General features: G+C 37.7%; 1 protein-coding gene across 1 annotated transcript in view; it reads left to right on the forward strand.

The window, feature by feature from the left end:
• LOC124614612 (nucleosome-remodeling factor subunit NURF301) overlaps positions 1-17,936 on the forward strand; it is a 298,073-nt gene that overhangs the window by 57,087 nt on the left and 223,050 nt on the right. Inside the window, exons 8-9 of the mRNA XM_047142958.1 lie at positions 9,274-9,480; positions 10,404-10,586. Coding sequence (XP_046998914.1) covers positions 9,274-9,480; positions 10,404-10,586 — 390 coding nt within the window. The remainder of the gene's footprint in view (positions 1-9,273; positions 9,481-10,403; positions 10,587-17,936) is intronic.

Here is a 17,936-nt window from a genome sequence, read left to right on the forward strand (position 1 = left end):
ATCAGTCATTATTTTGTTATATAGAATATAGTCTTTCCAAATGGTTGCTTATGTAGTGGCAATACTGCAAGTTCTTGGTTACACTTGCGAACCTGCATATTTCCTCTCTCCCTTTGCTGGTATAGTCCACTCATACACTACAATGGAGTCAAGCGATGAGTTTTCATTTAAATGGGCACCACAGGATGCTAGTGAGTCAAGTCTCTGAGAGTGTATATAGAGCTCAATTCTGATCTCTAATATTTTATGTAGAAAGACCAGGATCAAACTGTTAAGCTGGAATTTAAGCTGGAATAAGTGGCCGTCTAGTACTGAAAGAGCAGTAGGAGGGTGAGAAGGTTAGATATAGTCTAATTACCGTTGAAAGTGCATATACTTGTCTTACCACAGACTTCTCTGATTGTACGGCTCAATGTAAATTTCAGATATTACATGTATTAGAGAAATACATCGGTTCTGCAAAATACTCTGTTTTCAGCTTATTCTGGAAAATGCAAGAATCAAGGAAGGTTGTTACTGTGTTTGGTTTTGTGACACATTTGAATATATCCAGAAGTTAAGATAGTTGGGTGAGCACATAAAGTGAGACAAATGACCCACCATATATACGTGATAACTTTGCTCCCAAAGAAGACAATAATTTGCTAATTGAAGCATAGGTAGTTGGCATCGGGGAAGATTAAGCTGTTGTAGTTTGGAAGGAAAGCAGTTCCAGGGTGTATACGTGGACAAGGAAAAAAAATTCCCAGATTTTTCCCGGCTTTCTTGGTTAGAAATACACTTTCTCCCAGGCGAAAACACACTTTTTCCGTGTTAAGTGGCACTATATATTTCCCTCAGAACTGCAAAACTTATCAATCCTGTGAATGGTTATGGTTTCATACACAGGCGTAGAATTTCCCGGCACTTTAGAAAACGAAATGCAACATGTATGCTGTGTATTTTTGTGTTACCAAAGTATACATTGGAATTCCACCAAATACCTCATGTTACTTTCTCAAATCATTGAAATCGAGATTGCAATGCGCTTTTGTAAGCCAGTCATAGCTCATGTCACGTGATCTCGCCAGCCGATGACAGCTGATATTCAGAGCGTAAGACCAGCCAAAAGCAACATCACTATTAAGTAGCACAAACACACAAACAACGAAAGTTAATAGTTTAAATTAATATACATAGTGTTGCTACAAGAATAATATTGGTCTCTAAGGTCAATAAGCTGCAAGAGAAGTTAAGCTTTCGCATATAATGCTGATCTTTTTTTGCACGTGTTACACTTTAAGATATATCACACAAATGTGGCAGCAAAATTTTTAATAGTGAGATAAATGTCTGATCTACTAGGTTTGAAATTCTTCTAAATGGCTCGTAATCAAAGAGTTGATTTTTAATTGAGAGTCAAATGCTCTGTGATTTAAGAAATTCATGGTACATTCTTGTACCCAGTTCAACTTGCATAATAGGATATTTACTTTGAAAGTAATGCTTTTCAAACTACCATTTACAATATTTTCCTGTGACCTGTTAGGAATAGGTTCGTTTCAGCAATTGCCAGAGAGTGCAGATAACTGACGACATGGTGCTTGTGCAGCTACCGTGACGTAGGAGGCCCCTATGTATGTACGTGTAAAACATTGGAAGATGTCATAAAAGAAAAAGGACATCAGAGGATACTCCAAGAGCATTGGAATTTCATGAACCATACTAAATGTGCACATTTAAAGTGCATTCTTAAAGTGCAAATTCGTATGTTCAGATTCCCAATGAAGTAGACCTCGACCTGATATTAAGCTTTTCAGTGTGGTTTTCAGGATGTATATTTTCTTGGAGCACCAGTACTGTATTATATCATATTTGGTTCTTTATTATGGCATAATGCCATACATGCTAGAAGTTGAAAAGATGCACTTGAAAGGCAGTGAACAGTTGAAACTAGCCAGTACTGTGGAATTAAACATTTCGTTTCAAATACATTGACTTCCTCTGTGGAAAAGGTTCTTTACCAAACAGACTAAAATAACTTCATTGTTCTGCAACGCGATTAATGCTTGACTGTCAGATAGGTGGAAAAAAAAAAAAAAATCTGAAACTAATAACCTGTTTTAGCATTCCGTAATTATGTGAATTTATTTTAATTCACTTGATAGCTTCCGGCCACAGATATCTGTTTTGTTTTCATTTGATGTGAGAGCAAACAAACGGGAAACAGCAAAATCACCAAATGTAAACACGGGTCACATGGAGACTACCCATTATAACTCTGACTGCTCTGCGCATCAGCTCCGGATTTGCTAACCGGGTCAATACTAAAAAAAATCGAACTTTCAAAAATATGTTCATCTTGTAGCACACATCTTTCTGAAAAATCTGAAACATAAAACATACGTGTTCGAGGAAATTTAAGACATGTTATTTGGTCTTAAGTGTGACAAAGTGCAGTGCCACGCGTCTTCATACAGCATTCTTTTATGGCACGTCACTGTATTTCACTCTGTGGCATTTAAACGTGTATATTTTGTAATGGATGCCATGAAACTATATTCAGGACAGTAGAAATTGAAATGTCCTGTGGTGCCTCTCCTGCTCCCAGTCGGCTGGTTTGATAGCATGCCCTTGTTTTTTAAAAAATAAATAAATAAATAAAATATCTCGCATTAATAACAGGTGGGATTATTTGTAATTGGGAGAACAAGATCTCTTCAGAAAATTTGCACTCTTTATTGCCTATTAGCTAATAACTTGCTGTTTTGTGTGACACAAAATTAAATATAGGATACATAAAACCAATAAAGACAAGAGACAAGCAAGAAAGTACATATTTATTCGATCCTTAGCTCCTAGCATTTTTTTCTCTCGAATCTTGCTGCAGCTTTACATGGTGTGCTTTCTTGTCTGTGAAGAAATCTATTACCTCATCAAAGTTCGTCAAACGTTTTGCTACATGAAAAATTGAAATGTCGTTATCTAATACTGAAAAAGCTGTTAATATAAATAATAGCCAAGACTGCTGTGGTTTATCGATTTGATTACATCTATTTAATTGTAAGACATTTCCAGGGGCAGATGTGGGCTCTGACCACAATCTATTAGTTATGAACTGTAGATTAAAACTGAAGAAACTGCAAAAAGGTGGGAATTAAAGGAGATGGGACCTGGATAAACTGACGAAACCAGAGGTTGTACAGAGCTTCAGGGAGAGCATAAGGGAACAATTGACAGGAATGGGGGAAAGAAATGCCGTAGAAGAAGAATGGGTAGCTCTGAGGGATGAAGTAGTTAAGGCAGCAGAGGATCAAGTAGGTAAAAAGACAAGGGCTAGTAGAAATCCTTGGGTAGCAGAAGAAATATTGAATTTATTGATAAAAGGAGAAAATATAAAAATGCAGTAAATGAAGCAGGCTATGAGGAATACAAACGTCTCAAAAATGATATAAGCAGGAAGTGCAAAATGGCTAAACAGGGATGGCTAGAGGACAAATGTAAGGATGTAGAGGCTTATCTCACTAGGGGTAAGATAGATACCGCCTACAGGAAAATTAAAGAGACCTTTGGAGAAAAGAGAACCATTTGTATGAATATAAAGAGCTCAGATGGAAACCCAGTTGTAAGCAAAGAAGGGAAAGCAGAAAGGTGGAGGGTCTACACAAGGGCGATGTACTTGAGGGCAATATTATGGAAATGGAAGAGGATGTAGATGAAGATGAAATAGGAGATGTGATACTGCATGAAGAGTTTGACACAGTACTGAAAGACCTGAGTCGAAACAAGGCCCCAGGAGTAGACGACATTCCATTAGAACTACTGACAGCCTTGGGAGAGCCAGTCCTGACAAAACTCTACCATCTGGTGAGCAAGATGTATGAGACAAGCGAAATACCCTCAGACTTCAACAAGAATATAATAATTCCAATCCCAAAGAAAGCAGGCATTGACAGATGTGAAAATTACCGAACTATCAGTTTAATAAGTCACAGCTGCAAAATACTAATGCGAATTCTTTACAGACGAATGGAAAAACTGGTAGAAGCCGACCTCGGGGAAGATCAGTTTGGATTCCGTAGACATATTGGAACATGTGATGCAATACTGACCCTACGAATTATCTTCAAAGATAGATTAAGGAAAGGCAAACGTATGTTTCTAGCACTTGTAGACTTACAGAAAGCTTTTGACAATGTTGACTGGAATATGCTCTTTCAAATTCAAATTCTGAAGGTGGCAGTGATAAAATACAGTGAGCAAAAGGCTATTTACAATTTGTACAGAAACCAGATGGCAGTTATAAGAGTTGAGGGGCATAAAAGGGAAGCAGTGGTTGGGAAGGGAGTGAGACAGGGTTGTAGCCTCTCCCCGATGTTATTCAATCTGTATATTGAGCAAGCAGTAAAGGAAACAAAAGAAAAATTCAAAGTAGATATTAAAATCCATGGAGAAGAAATAAAAACTTTGGGGTTCGCCTATGACATTGTAATTCTGTCAGAGACAGCAAAGGACTTGGAAGAGCAGTTGAATGGAATGGACAGTGTCTTGAAAGGAGGATATAAGATGAACATCAACAAAAGCAAAACGAGGATAATGGAATGTAGTCAAATTAAGTCGGGTGATGCTGAGGGAATTAGATTAGGAAACGAGACACTTAAAGTAGTAAAGGAGTTTTGCTATTTAGGGAGTAAAATAACTGATGATGGTCGAAGTAAAGAGGATATAAAATGTAGACTGGCAATGGCAAGGAAAACGTTTCTGAAGAAGAGAAATTTGTTAACATCGAGTATAGATTTAAGTGTCAGGAAGTTGTTTCTGAATGTATTTGTATGGTGTAGCCATGTATGGAAGTGAAACATGGATGATAAATAGTTTGGACAAGAAGAGAATAGAAACTTTTGAAATGTGGTGCTACAGAAGAATCCTGAAGATTAGATGGGTAGATCACATAACTAATGAAGAGGTATTGAATAGAATTTGGGAGAAGAGGAGTTTGTGGCACAACTTGACAAGAAGAAGGGACCGGTTGGTAGGACATGTTCTGAGGCATCAAGGGATCACAAATTTAGCATTGGAGGGCAGCATGGAGGGTATAAATCGTAGAGGGAGACCAAGAGATGAGTACACTAAGCAGATTCAGAAGGATGTAGGTTGCAGGAAGTACTGCGAGATGAAGAAGCTTGCACAGGATAGAGTAGCATGGAGAGCTGCATCAAACCAGTCTCAGGACTGAAGACCACAACAACAACAACAACAACAACAACATTTTGTCACTGTCTGCTAGATAAAGCCGGCCGGGGTGGCCGAGCGGTTCTAGGCGCTACAGTCTGGAACCGGGTGGCCGCTACGGTCGCAGGTTCGAATCCTGCCTCAGGCATGGATGTGTCTGATGTCCTTAGGTTAGTTAGGTTTAAGTAGTTCTAAGTTCTAGGGGACTGATGACCTCAGAAGTTAAGTCCCATGGTGCTCAGATCCATTTGAACGATTTTGCTAGATAAAACAAAACAGGCCTTCCTAATATTGCAGCAATTTTGTAACACACACCAAATAAATGAGACTGTTTTGACACAAATGGCCTTTTTTATAACACGACAGAATATAATTCACTAAGTAACAATATCAAATGCCTATTAGGCATACTAAAGCGAAAAGCTTTGTGTTAGGAAGTAGTTTCACATTTCATTCATACGCGTCAGTTTCTCAAGCATGAGATTGAAACGTAGTATTACAAAATTTTTATATAAATTTGGACTCGTCTAATTCTTCCATAATTTGTGTGATGTTCCCATTTCTTCTCCTTTCTCATCCTAACAAACAATCTTGTCATCACCAGTTCTGTAGCTATTCCTGCTACTGTCAAAATTTGTTCATCGATTAACTTCACTAACCCTGCCAGAAGCACAGATTTATTTATCCTGCTATTATTCTCCGGTTAGGCGTTTTACATGTTCCTACAACATGTTTTCCACGTTACTTCCAGAATAGAACTTAAGTGGGTGCTCGCTGGGGACTGCAGAACTGGTCTTTACTAGTGTAGCGATCTGGCCAAAAATTTTCTGGCAAAATTTGATTTTCTTGGATACACCGAGAAGATAATACATTATCTTTCTCATCTGTTCTTCCTGTTAGTTGTTTATTTCCATTCTGATAGTGTGAATCTAAGGATTTCACTAGTAATTATAAATAAGCTGATCATTCACAAACCCAATGAACCACATAATCAGACAGCGATTGGTATTCATCCGTTCGGCTTTATTCCGCTCAGCTCGTATAGCCCGGTCCCCTTTTGTCTGGGACGAGGATTCTCCTGACAGAGACATCACATACACTATGCACGCATTCAAAAATCAACTTATGATTCTTTCAGAAATCAACTTAAAATGTGTTAAAAAATGTTCAAAAACCAACAGGGACGCGTTTCAAAATCATACGAATAATCGATAGACAACGTGCGCTGGATGCTAGGTGCTTTGTGAAACAAGTTTTTTTTTCCTCAAGAATATGAATTTGGCACCCCCTTTTCCCAGTAGCATCTGACTGCTTGCTGCGACTGCTTGCACATCCAACAGCCACATTCCTGTAGACAGAAGCGGGAAAATCTACTACTCAAACGCGACTCAACTGTGCATGCGCATGAGCCCACTCGTAACTGCTAAAATAAATCTAATGTAAACAGTTGTGACTTCACACTCATCGGAGGCAATTTGTTGTTATGAAGCATTGCATGGTGTTCCTAAGGCCTTTGACACATTTTGCTGTTGGCAGACGCTTGCATGAGCACTGTGTGTCGTTGTTTTATATGGCTCATTTTCTTTGCAATTTAAGTTATTTTCTTTTTTTTGCTCTCATTTATGTTTTATTGTTGAAGTATTATTCTGCAGTAGCAGGATACAGTAATGTCCTTTGTTAGAGTATCAGTTCTTACCAGTCAAAATCACAAAAATTTAACAAAAAACAAAAACATTGAAAAATTCCCGGGTTTTTCCCGGTTTTCTACCAGATGTAAAACTTCCCGGGTTTTACCCGGATCTCCTGGTTGTCCCGTGTCATATACACCCTGAGTTCAAGTGTGCCATAATTCTTTCCATGTTGAGAATCCATGAAGTTATGTGGCTTCTGGAATACTATTTTTACTTACTTATATTTTATTGAAGCATGTGGGAAGGTAGCAGTTTGCTAATCTTTGTTCAGTTATACATGACAATGAATTAAATGTAAAATGTCTGTCATCAGAGTCTCCTTCACTGCAAGGAGGACAAAGCATTTCATTTCACAAAATATCTTGTTAATGGATTTTTATCAATCTGCATGACTTACGAGTCATTGTAGTATTTTATATATTAGTTTATTCTTAATTTCTCATTCTTAGAATTGATTTTTGTGTGGAATGGCTCTCAGATTAAGGCTGGCATCTGCATCTATTCAAAGAGTTGTCTATGTTTATTCAAATATTTTGAATCCTTTAATTTCATCTTGTAGGTGTTTTGTGTAGGGTGTTGATAGCTAGATTGGGACATATGTTTTGCATTCAGAAGTATTTTTTAAATACACAAGAAACTTGAAAATAAGCTAATTTATATTTTTCTACGATTCATTTCATTCAGTGAACTACTTACATCCTTGGTCTGTTTGATAGGGAACTTGGCTGTTTCACTTGTTCTTGTTTATTTCTCAGAATGCCACCATAATGCCCATTTGCAGGATGTGACATTGAAGTTGTTACACTTGTCACAAGCTCTGTTGACAATGGGAAAATTATTGTAGTTTAAGAGTGTAGATTTGGGCTGTTGTGGAACCAAACATCCTTTCAGTAAAACATGTTACCATTGTCGGCACACATTCCACGGGAATGCAGACCATGTGTGGGTTCCCAGAAGCCAGAGACTACCATTTTCCAATTTTCCATCTATGATCTTACCACTGTCGGTAAGACTTGCACACATCTTCTTTTGTAATATATCCATGCTTAAAAAAATGATAGTACGTTGCCTCTATAATTTGAAATTACACCTAGCAAGTGAACACAAACTGCATACTTAGACATTACCACAAAAGGAACATCTTAATTGTGGGCTAATGATCAGTTGTTTGATTCACCATTGGCATCCACAGCAAATTTAACTATTGTCTATGTTGTAATAAATGCAGCAACAAATTACAAGGCGCAACTCTGTTTAGTTACCTCTTGGCAGTGTTAGTCACACTTTCAGTATGGTCCACAGTTCTCCTTATATTAGTCCACAACTCATCTCTTCCTTGCCACAAAGACGTACATGTTGCCGAAATGGCATGAAATAGAAAAACTTGCAACAGGCGGCCGATCAATGCAGGTGGGGTTTCCCAGCTGATAATGCCATATGATCGTTTCATTTCTCTTCTCTTCATATTGGTTCAAATTTTTTAATGACAATCCACCACTCTTTCTAATCAATTTTAAGCTTTTTAGTGATTCTGAGGTCATAGACTACTTAATACACAATTTTTTTCTCCCTTGCCAATAGATATTTTAATTTGACTGCTAAGCAACAAAAAAATTCTTAACAATGCAGTAAACTGTTGATTTTTCATAACTGAAGAAGTTTATTACTTTAATCGGAGTTTGGCTAGAGAACCACCTCAGCAGCTGAATATTAGCATTGTTGCCTTTGGTTCCAAAGGACCCTGGTTCAATTCCTGGTACCTCTTTGAATTCTTCTGAGGAACGGAAATCTTGAATGGGGTCCACTCGACCTTATGAGGCCAAATGAGGAGCTGCTCAAATAAAGAAACAGTGGCATCACAATGATTTTGCTACTGGAAACAATGGCTGGAGGGATCAGCAACATAAAGATCACATCGCATAATTGTAGATCGCTCCTTGTACTGCTTCGCTGCCAGCAGTCGGCCACTTGTAACAGGCCTGATGCCCAATTTGTGAGTGATGTTTATGTTTAAGAGTTTGATTGGAGTGAAGCATTTTCTTCATCAGAATTATTTTTCAGCTTCAGTCTCATCTGTGTCAGCGGAAACTATTTTGTGTTTACAACTGTTTTACTGAAGGGTTTACTTGACTGTATCATGAGGTTAACTAGCTGTAGATGTAAGAAGGTAGTGGAAAAATTAAAGTTGAAAAGAAACTCAAATAGCTGCTGCACACTGTACACAAAGCCTAACTGTTTGAGATTCTCATGTAGCAGTGTCATGATGTGATTTATTAGGATTTGTAGTAGTTTTTCAATAAGGCCGATGTAGTAAAAACAGTGTAATGATACCTTTACCTGTCACAGATATACTTATCTTCTTCTGTTACAGGAAAGAAACATACAATAGTGACACGTTCCAAAACCGGTTCCCTTCAACCACGCACATTTAATATGGATGATTTGAAGAGACGTAGTGCCGCTGGTCTAACAAAAGCAGAGTTAGAAAAATTGCAGAGGGATCAAAAAGAAATTGAAAAGGAACTAGCATCTGATGGGACTCGTATAACAAGACTGAAAGCACAACAGATAGCCACAGGTATTTCGTTATCATTTTTAAGATTGTTGTATGTTTTTTGTAATCATAGGTGAAAAGAAAAAGTATAATATTGAAAGCTAAGTTGAAAAATTATGATGAAGAGGAAGCTCAAGGATAATGAGATATATTTAAATTAGAAATGAATGTTAAGTTTAGATGTGAAGGTAAGCTGGTGGATGTTATAAAATATGTTTGGAGAAAAAAAAAATTATATTTAAATGTGGAAGGGGGACTCCAATTTGATCAAGCATTGTGGAGTAGGGGCAAGGCACTCGACTGCTGTTTAGGAGGATGGTGGTTTAGATCCCCGTCTTATTCAAAGTTAAGTTTTCCTTTGTTTTCCTACATTGAATAACAGTGGCTTCCTTTAAAAGTACATTCCATATACTTCCCCAACCCAAGCTTGTGATCCACCTCTAATGAACTGGTTGTCATTGAAACATTAAACCTTAATCTTCCTTCAACCAAACTGGGTAGTGAACATTAATTTTGAGATGTTATCAGTTAGGGAGAGACACAGTTGACTTGGGTGACATATTTCCAGACAAGGCTGTTATTATAATACATTGTGCTGTTGTTATGATTGTTGGTCTATTTGTGAAGATATTCGCTTTCTGGGATAGGATGTAAAAGAAGTGGAAAGGGTGGCAGGTGTGAAAAAAAGAGATAACAACTTCAAAGTTGATTATTTTAGATGTTACCTGGCAACTCAATAAAGCATCCTCCAACTGTCTTCAAACGTTTTGGTGGGAAGAGACTAAGACTAGCAGTAAATTTTAACATAATTCACATTTAAAGTTCTTATTCCAAATGCATTGAGGTTGAAGGTTGAAACTGTTTAGTTTGAAAATGTCTACAAATGTATCACATTAAAATGTTTAATTGCTCTTTTGCATATTGCCTAATAAAAGTTTATGTTTTAGGCACATATATGTTCAAGCTTGGGATGGAAAATACATTCAAGAGCTACACAAATCAGTATAGTACAAATATTGCTGCACTAAATAAACATCAGCGCAATGAAGAAAGGGATAAGAGGAGGCATTTATCCCATAAATTTTCATTGACACCAGCATCTGAATTCAAATGGATTGGTTCACTTTATGGTAAGTACGTTTTAATCACTTGGGCTAAATGCGTAGTGAAATACGATATGTATTGAAGCATATTGTTTTCACACCATCTTCAGTTATGAACTGTACTGTATGAGTTATTTCCCACATTCCTTTTCTATGAAGCTGCAAAGTTATTTCCAAAATATTTGTATGTTTTCTTTGTATCGTTTAAAACGTGTATGTTTCTAACCATTCATCGTTGTCAGATGAACAGCAACAATTTAACACTCACTACTGGGTTGGAATCCGATGCGGTACTTCCTTCATACACCAGTCATCTTGCATTTGTTTTATTGACTCCCTTAGTAATTCCCATCATTTTTTTAAAAGATTTGCTAATTAAAAGTGTATGTCTCACTGCCTTAAGTTGACATTGATAACACACGCTGATTGGAAATGCCCTGTTTCAGACCTATTGGGAACTTATTTTTGAGAAACTGTAGTTTATCTAAAGTGCTCCAGGCCTCTTTTGCTCTCTGTTATTTATGTTGCTGTCCATTCAATTGTTGTCATTAACTGCCCTAAATACAAGAACTTTTCAACTAGTTCTGTGACTTAATTGTTTATATATCCAATTTATCAGTATGTTGTAGTTTCAGTTGTCTAACTCCATGCATGAAAAGACTGACTGCAAACACAGTTTCTATCACTAACTTACTACTGTAGTTCACTGTCTCAATGGGTTGAAACTAAATATCTGTTGTAGATAATATGTAGTTCTGACACCTTAAATTCACTTATAATTTACCGAGTTGCTTAAAAGCAAACACACTAACATGGGATGTCTCACTGAATTCAGTGTACTCAGCAAATTTTCATGTGATTTCTCCAAATAGTACTAACATTAATCGCAAAACATGAGTCATATCATGGTGTCATAATAGGCTTTGCATAGGTATATTTCATAAAACTACTCTGTCGCATCCGATATGTGGTGGTTTGAGTTGGTTGTAACCTAAACAATTTATGTCTCATTGCTGTAAGTCAAAACTGGTTAGACACACAGACTGATTACATCACGCATCAGAGTGTGTGTGCTGTTGCAGATGATACAGGATGTAAGACTGCTGTGGTGCGGGCAGTCAAATGTAACGAAAAGTCGTATGTTAATGAATTAGTATTGCAACATTAAGATTTTAATTACTTCATTAACAATGAATAACATTAACAAATGAATAATGTGGGCCAGCTAATAATTTCAACAGTTCTAAAATTTAGGAGAAAACACACTCTTTTTATTTCTAAATGCCAGTGTAGTATTTTATGTGGATCGCTGTACGAAATTGAAATCTATTTAATTTTCGTGTTGGAATGTGGGCTTCAGCTAACAGTAATGACTCCATAAAGAATCTTTCACTCTTCAGCATAGTGTGGCCCTCTTTTGAACTTCCTGACCTTTCTCTGCTATATCCTTTCTTCCTGGAGTGCTTGTCCAGTAAGGTGGGCATGAGAGCTTCTGTGAAGTTTTTAAAGGTAGGAGAGAGATGTGGCGGAGCTAAAACTGTGAGACGGGTCATGAGTCATGCTTGTACATTTCAGTTTGTAAAAGCATTGCTCTCCTAAGGCAGGGTTTTAGTTTCAAGACTTGGTCCACAGAGATTTAATCTGATAGGAAGTTTCAACAATAGTGTTGCTTAAAATGCCATTTCACATGCTAATGGTACAATTATTTTTGTGTTAAATTAGAACCTCTTCAGTCAAGGTGCATGGGTACTGAGCTCTTGTGAGAAAGATGTGCATTGGTTTTTGCCATCTGCTACAAATGCAATTTTAGGTTGGCAACTTATCAGATATGTTAGTTCACTGGCCTGTTAGCAGTAGTGACATGATCAAACAATGGAAAATCTAGGCTGGAACAGTGACATTATTATCAACTGAGTAAAGTAATGCATTGGAAAATAGTAACAAAGGGCATGAGTTTGTTTAATTAATTGGATTTCATTTAATTAATCAGAACAGTAATACTCAAGTAATCAGTCTATGCCCAACCTGTTGTACACGTGTAGGGTAACCTACAATCCCAGATTACTCAAACGAGCTCAGTTTATTTTAAGATATTCCTCTATGATGTTATCAGAACACTGAAGGTGGCTTAGGCAAACTCCTGTTAGCAAGAATTCATTCTGTTTTTACCAGTTTACAGGTCAGAAAACGTTCACTATGGCTACTGAGAATGGCTTTGGTGGTACGGAATCTCCTTGTCTGACTCTTCCATCACTGAATGGATCTTTCACACTGCTGCAGAATTTTTGCTGTTTTGAAACTTTGTAACAGACTAAAAGGACCAGAAACTTGATTATTTCTCTAAAAATGCAAGATTTCGGTCTTGGTCTGGCAAGTAGTTTTAAGCTGTCAGGAATTTTCCTGTTTCACTTATCCTGATGAAGTGTAATGGAAGCTGTAAATATGATTTGAACAATACAAACAGATATAGGAATGCCCGAATGCTTGTAAAATTTTCTCTCTGTTGTTGCTATGTCATCTATTGTCTCAACTGATAAAGTATAGTGTCTACGCAGCACAAGCTTTTCTGCATTATTTTCTTAAAATTGTAGCTTTTTCTTTAATAGTCATTTTACTTCAATTGAGATTTCATTTGCTTTTGCTTTCTCCTTATTCCAAACATCTTTTTCTGCTTACCTAAATATCTTTGGTAAATAATTCGCTCTTTTGTATATGTTGATGTAATCTTCATTTTTTAAGTTGCTGTACTTGGTTCAAAATTTTTCTGCTGAAGTTCCATATTCTTCGGTGAATTCTCAGAATATACATTACTGATTTTGTTGCCTTATCAGTGTTTTGGGGAGCTCCAACAACATTAGGTGCGCTATGAAGACCATTAGGCAGATAGCATTCAGCACTGGAAAGAAACCCAAGTGCACTCTGTACGTCTACTGGGGGGCCTCATCTGAGATGTGGAGGTGGCCTTGCCTGCGGCTATCAAGCATGCTGGAAGCAGTCATCTGCAAGTGGTGGCTCATGTCAGCACCAACAATGCCTGTCACATGTGTTCTGAAGCCAGTTCATACAGGTGTTTGGTGGAAGTGGTGAAAACTACTAGCCTCGCACACATGGTGCAAGCAGAGCTCAGAATTTGCAGCGTTGTTCCCAGAGTTGATCAGGTCATTTGATTTGGAGCGAATTGGAGGGTCTCAACCAAAGGCTTTGTCGACTCTGTGATGGTCTTGGCTGCAGATTTCTAGACTTGCGTTATCGTGTGGGGATTTGTAGGACTCCACTTCTTGATAGATCAGGGTTGCACTACACAAAGGTAGCAGCTACTCAGGTAGCAGAGTACTTGTTGAAGGCACATTAGGTTATTTTAGGCTAGACAATAGTTTGAGATGCTCTGGACACCCATCAGCCGATGTGCAGCAAGGGAAGACAGATGGCGTTTGGGGTAAATCATTTTCACAGTCAAAATTTTGTCAGTGAACTATTGAAGTGTTCATAATAAAGTTCCTGAACTTACAGCTGTCGAATTTTTATCAGTAAACTGTTGAAGTATTCGTAATAAAGTGCCTGAATTTATTGGCCTCCAGGAAAGTTTTCGCACTCAAATTATTCTTGGGACTGGGAGCCATCTGAAACCTGAAATGGAAAGCTCTGAGATATTTAGCAAGCTGTGGAACGTATATCAGAAAGAGAGATTAGAGGCCATAGGAGGGGGACTGTTCATTGCAGTTGACAAAAATATTCTCTCTGTTGAGGTTGAAGTTGAATGTGACAGTGAAGTTGTCTGGTCGTGTGTAACAGGTGTAGCTGTAACCGAGTTAATTGTTTGATGTTTTTATCGACCACCCAATTCCGCTGTGACAGTTCCAGAACCATTCAAAGAAAGTCTGCAGTTAGTAGTGTGGAAATACCCAGGTCATGCAGTACTACTTGGAGGCGACTTTAATCTACCGATTATAGACTGAGATGTCTGTGGACTCATTGCATTGGGCACAGACAGACAGTCATGTGAAATACTTTTGAACATGTGTTTTAAAAACTGTCATGAGCAGTTACCACGGTAGTCCACACGAATTGGAAATATCTTAGATCATGTAGCTACAAATAGACTGTACCATACTGACAATGTGAGTATAGAAAAGGGGATTAGCGGTTGTGATGTCATTATAGCAACTGTGGTTGCAAAAGTTAACAAATCATTCAAGAATACCAGGAAAGTGTTTCTGCTAGGTAGAGCAGATAAGCAGTTGTTAGCATCTCACTTAAGACAGTGAATTGATATCACTTATAAGTAGTTCCAGTAAGATGGATATAGAGGAATTATGAGCAAACTTTAAGCAGATTGTAAATCCCTGGAGCTATGTGCCTAGTAGATGGATAAAGGATGGAAAAGACCCATCATGGTAAGCAGAGGCTGTTGCACTCTGGGTTCAAAAGAGAGCGCACAAATGACGACAAGCAAAGGTTAGTACACATTTGTGCATCTTTGGAAAGATCTATGCATGAAGCATACAACAATTACCGCTTATTAGCAAAAGATCTGGAAGAGAACCCGAGAAAATTATGGTCCTATGTAAATTTGTTGAGTGGGCCTAAGGCTTCCATTCAGTCACTTGTTGACAAGTCTGGTGTGGCAGTTGAAAAGTGCTAAACGAAAGCCGAATGTTTGAATTTTGTGTTAAAGAAATCGTTCACACAGGAGAATTGTGCAAACATACCATCATTTGACCATAAGACATAGTAGTAAGCACCCCTTGTGTAGAAAAACAACTGGAAGATTTGAAAGCAAATAAATCACCAAGTGCAGATGGAATTCTAATTCAGTTTTTCAAAGAGTACTCTATGGACTTGCATAGCTTGCATTTATCGTGAATGTCCCACCAAGCACAAAGTCCCAAGCAAATGCAAAGAAAGCATAGCTGACTTTAGTATATAAGAAGGGTAAAAGAATGGACCCACAAAATTACAAACCAATATCTCTAACATCAGCTTGCTGCAGAATCCGTAAACATATTCTCTGTTTGAATATAATAAACTTTGTTGAAACTGAGAAGCTTTTGTCCAAGAATCAGAATGGTTAAAGAAAGTATCGCTCATGTGAAACTCAACCTATGCTTTTCTCACATGACTTACTACTAACTATGGGGGAAGGGCAACAGGCAGATTCCATATTTCTAGATTTACGGAAAGCACTTCACACAGTGCCCTATTGTAGACTGTTAACAAATGTATGAGCATATAGAATAAGTTCACAGATATGTGAGTAACTTGTCTCCTTAAGTAATAGAACACAGTACGTTGTCCTTGATGGCTAGACTAGGGTATCGTCAGGAGTGCCCCAGGGAAGCGTGATAGGACTGCTGTTGTCCTCTCTATACATAAATGATTTGGCAGGCAGGGTAGGCAGCAATCAGTGGTTGTTTGCTGGTAATTCTGTGGTGTACGCCAAGGTGTTGAAGTTGAGTGACTTTAGGAAGATAGAAGATGATTTAGACAAAATTTCTGGTGGGTGTGATGCATGGCAGCTAGCTCTAAATGTGGAAAAATGTAAATTAATGCAGATGAGTAGGAAGAACAGACCTTTAATGTTCAGATACAATATTACTGATGTCTTGCTTGACACAATCAAATTGTTGCAATAGGGAAGACGACATTTTTTTTGCAAAGCACTATTGAGAAAATTTGGAGAACCTGCACTTGAAGCTGACTGCCAAATGATTCTACTGCTGCCAATGTACATTGCGCGTAAGGATCGTGAAGATTGGAGTCTAGAAATTAGGACTCATGTGAAGATATGTAGAAATTCATTTTTCCCTCACTCTGTTTGCGATTGGAACAAGAAAGAATATGACTAGTAGTGGTACAGGGTACCCTCCGCCATGCACCATATGGTGGCTTGCGAAGTATCTGTGAAGATGTGGATGTAGGTATAGATTTCTGTTTTTACTCTGTATCTTGCAAGTCTTTGATCACTTGAAATTTTTGAGTTTTTATCACCATGATATCCCCCACTACAGAACAAGAAAATTGTGTTGCTAATTTATTGTCAAACTGTTCTTGCATATGTCATTCAGTTTTGTTTGATGATACTGCTTTGTCAATTAATGTTGTGAAAGTTAATCTGTATGGTTTACCAGGTGTACAAGCGTGAAATGCTGATTTTTTGCCTAAAAAACACCTTAAATGCAGAAGAATGATAATGCTTTACTCAAAGTATGCACCATTGTTTGTTATACATTTTCCCCATATTTTTGGGAGTTCATGAATTTTATGCCAGTAAAAATTTTCCCCTTTTGCTGTGAACCGTTCATTGACCCATTTTTTCACATCTTCGTACAAACCAAAGTTCTGCTCAGCAACTGCGAGACCCGTCAATGCAAACAAGTGGTAATCGGAAGGAGTGAAGTGTGGTGAGTAAGCTGCATGGGGTAGAACTTAGCAGCTAAGTGCTTCCAACTTGGTGCGAACTGGTTTTATCATATGTGAAGTAGCATTGTCATGAAGAGAAATGACTTTGTGTTGCCTGTTTCAGTATTGTGGCCTTTCTTTGAGCAGCGAACAGTTCATATCAGTCGATTGTTGTTGGTAATGTGTAGTATTAACTGTTTCCCAAGGTTTTGACAGCTCATAATAGACCATGTGAGCAAAATGTCATATGTGTTTTGTGCTTTTCCGTTTGCCTGTCGTTCAACTCATGTGCTACCCATCTACCAGTCTTTTGAATATTTCCCATCCCTCACAGCTGATTGGAAACATCTTGTTGACTAACACCCAATTGGTTGGCAAGTTGTTTTTGTGTTTGTGAATTATCTACATTCAACAGTGCTTCCAGTTCCACATCTTATGTTCCTTGTCTGCAACATCGAAGTCACCATTTTTGAAATGCTGAAATCATCTTTCACACATCTTGTGATGGAGCATGTTCACCATAAAATTCTCGAAGTAATCGATATGATACAGCAACAGTTTTCTTCAAGTGAAAACAAAATATTAATAATGCTCTGTGTTCTGTATAAATTTCGACGTATTGAACAAGACAACGCAACACTATGCTCATACTTTTTCAATTTATCACTTGTGCACGTCTGACACTCGTTGACGACACAACAAAATGGCACATTGTCAAATGTTTATAGCACAAACTGCATTGGTGCGACATCTGTTGTCTGAAATCTGCATTTTGTACTTTTACACCTGTTATTTCGAAGTCTCTTATTATGTCTCAATTCTATATGTGACCATTAATCAGTAGTGTTTCCTGAGAGTCTAAGTAAACTGAAGCTTTAAGTGTCATTGCTGATTTTTCATGTAACTTAAATTATTTCATTTGCTGAAGTTGTTCACTGCGTTGTATCTGCAGTGCCCTTTGTCATCGCAGTATTACAT

This window comes from Schistocerca americana, chromosome 1 (assembly GCF_021461395.2).
Source record: "Schistocerca americana isolate TAMUIC-IGC-003095 chromosome 1, iqSchAmer2.1, whole genome shotgun sequence".
Classification (NCBI taxonomy): Eukaryota; Metazoa; Arthropoda; class Insecta; order Orthoptera; family Acrididae; genus Schistocerca; species Schistocerca americana.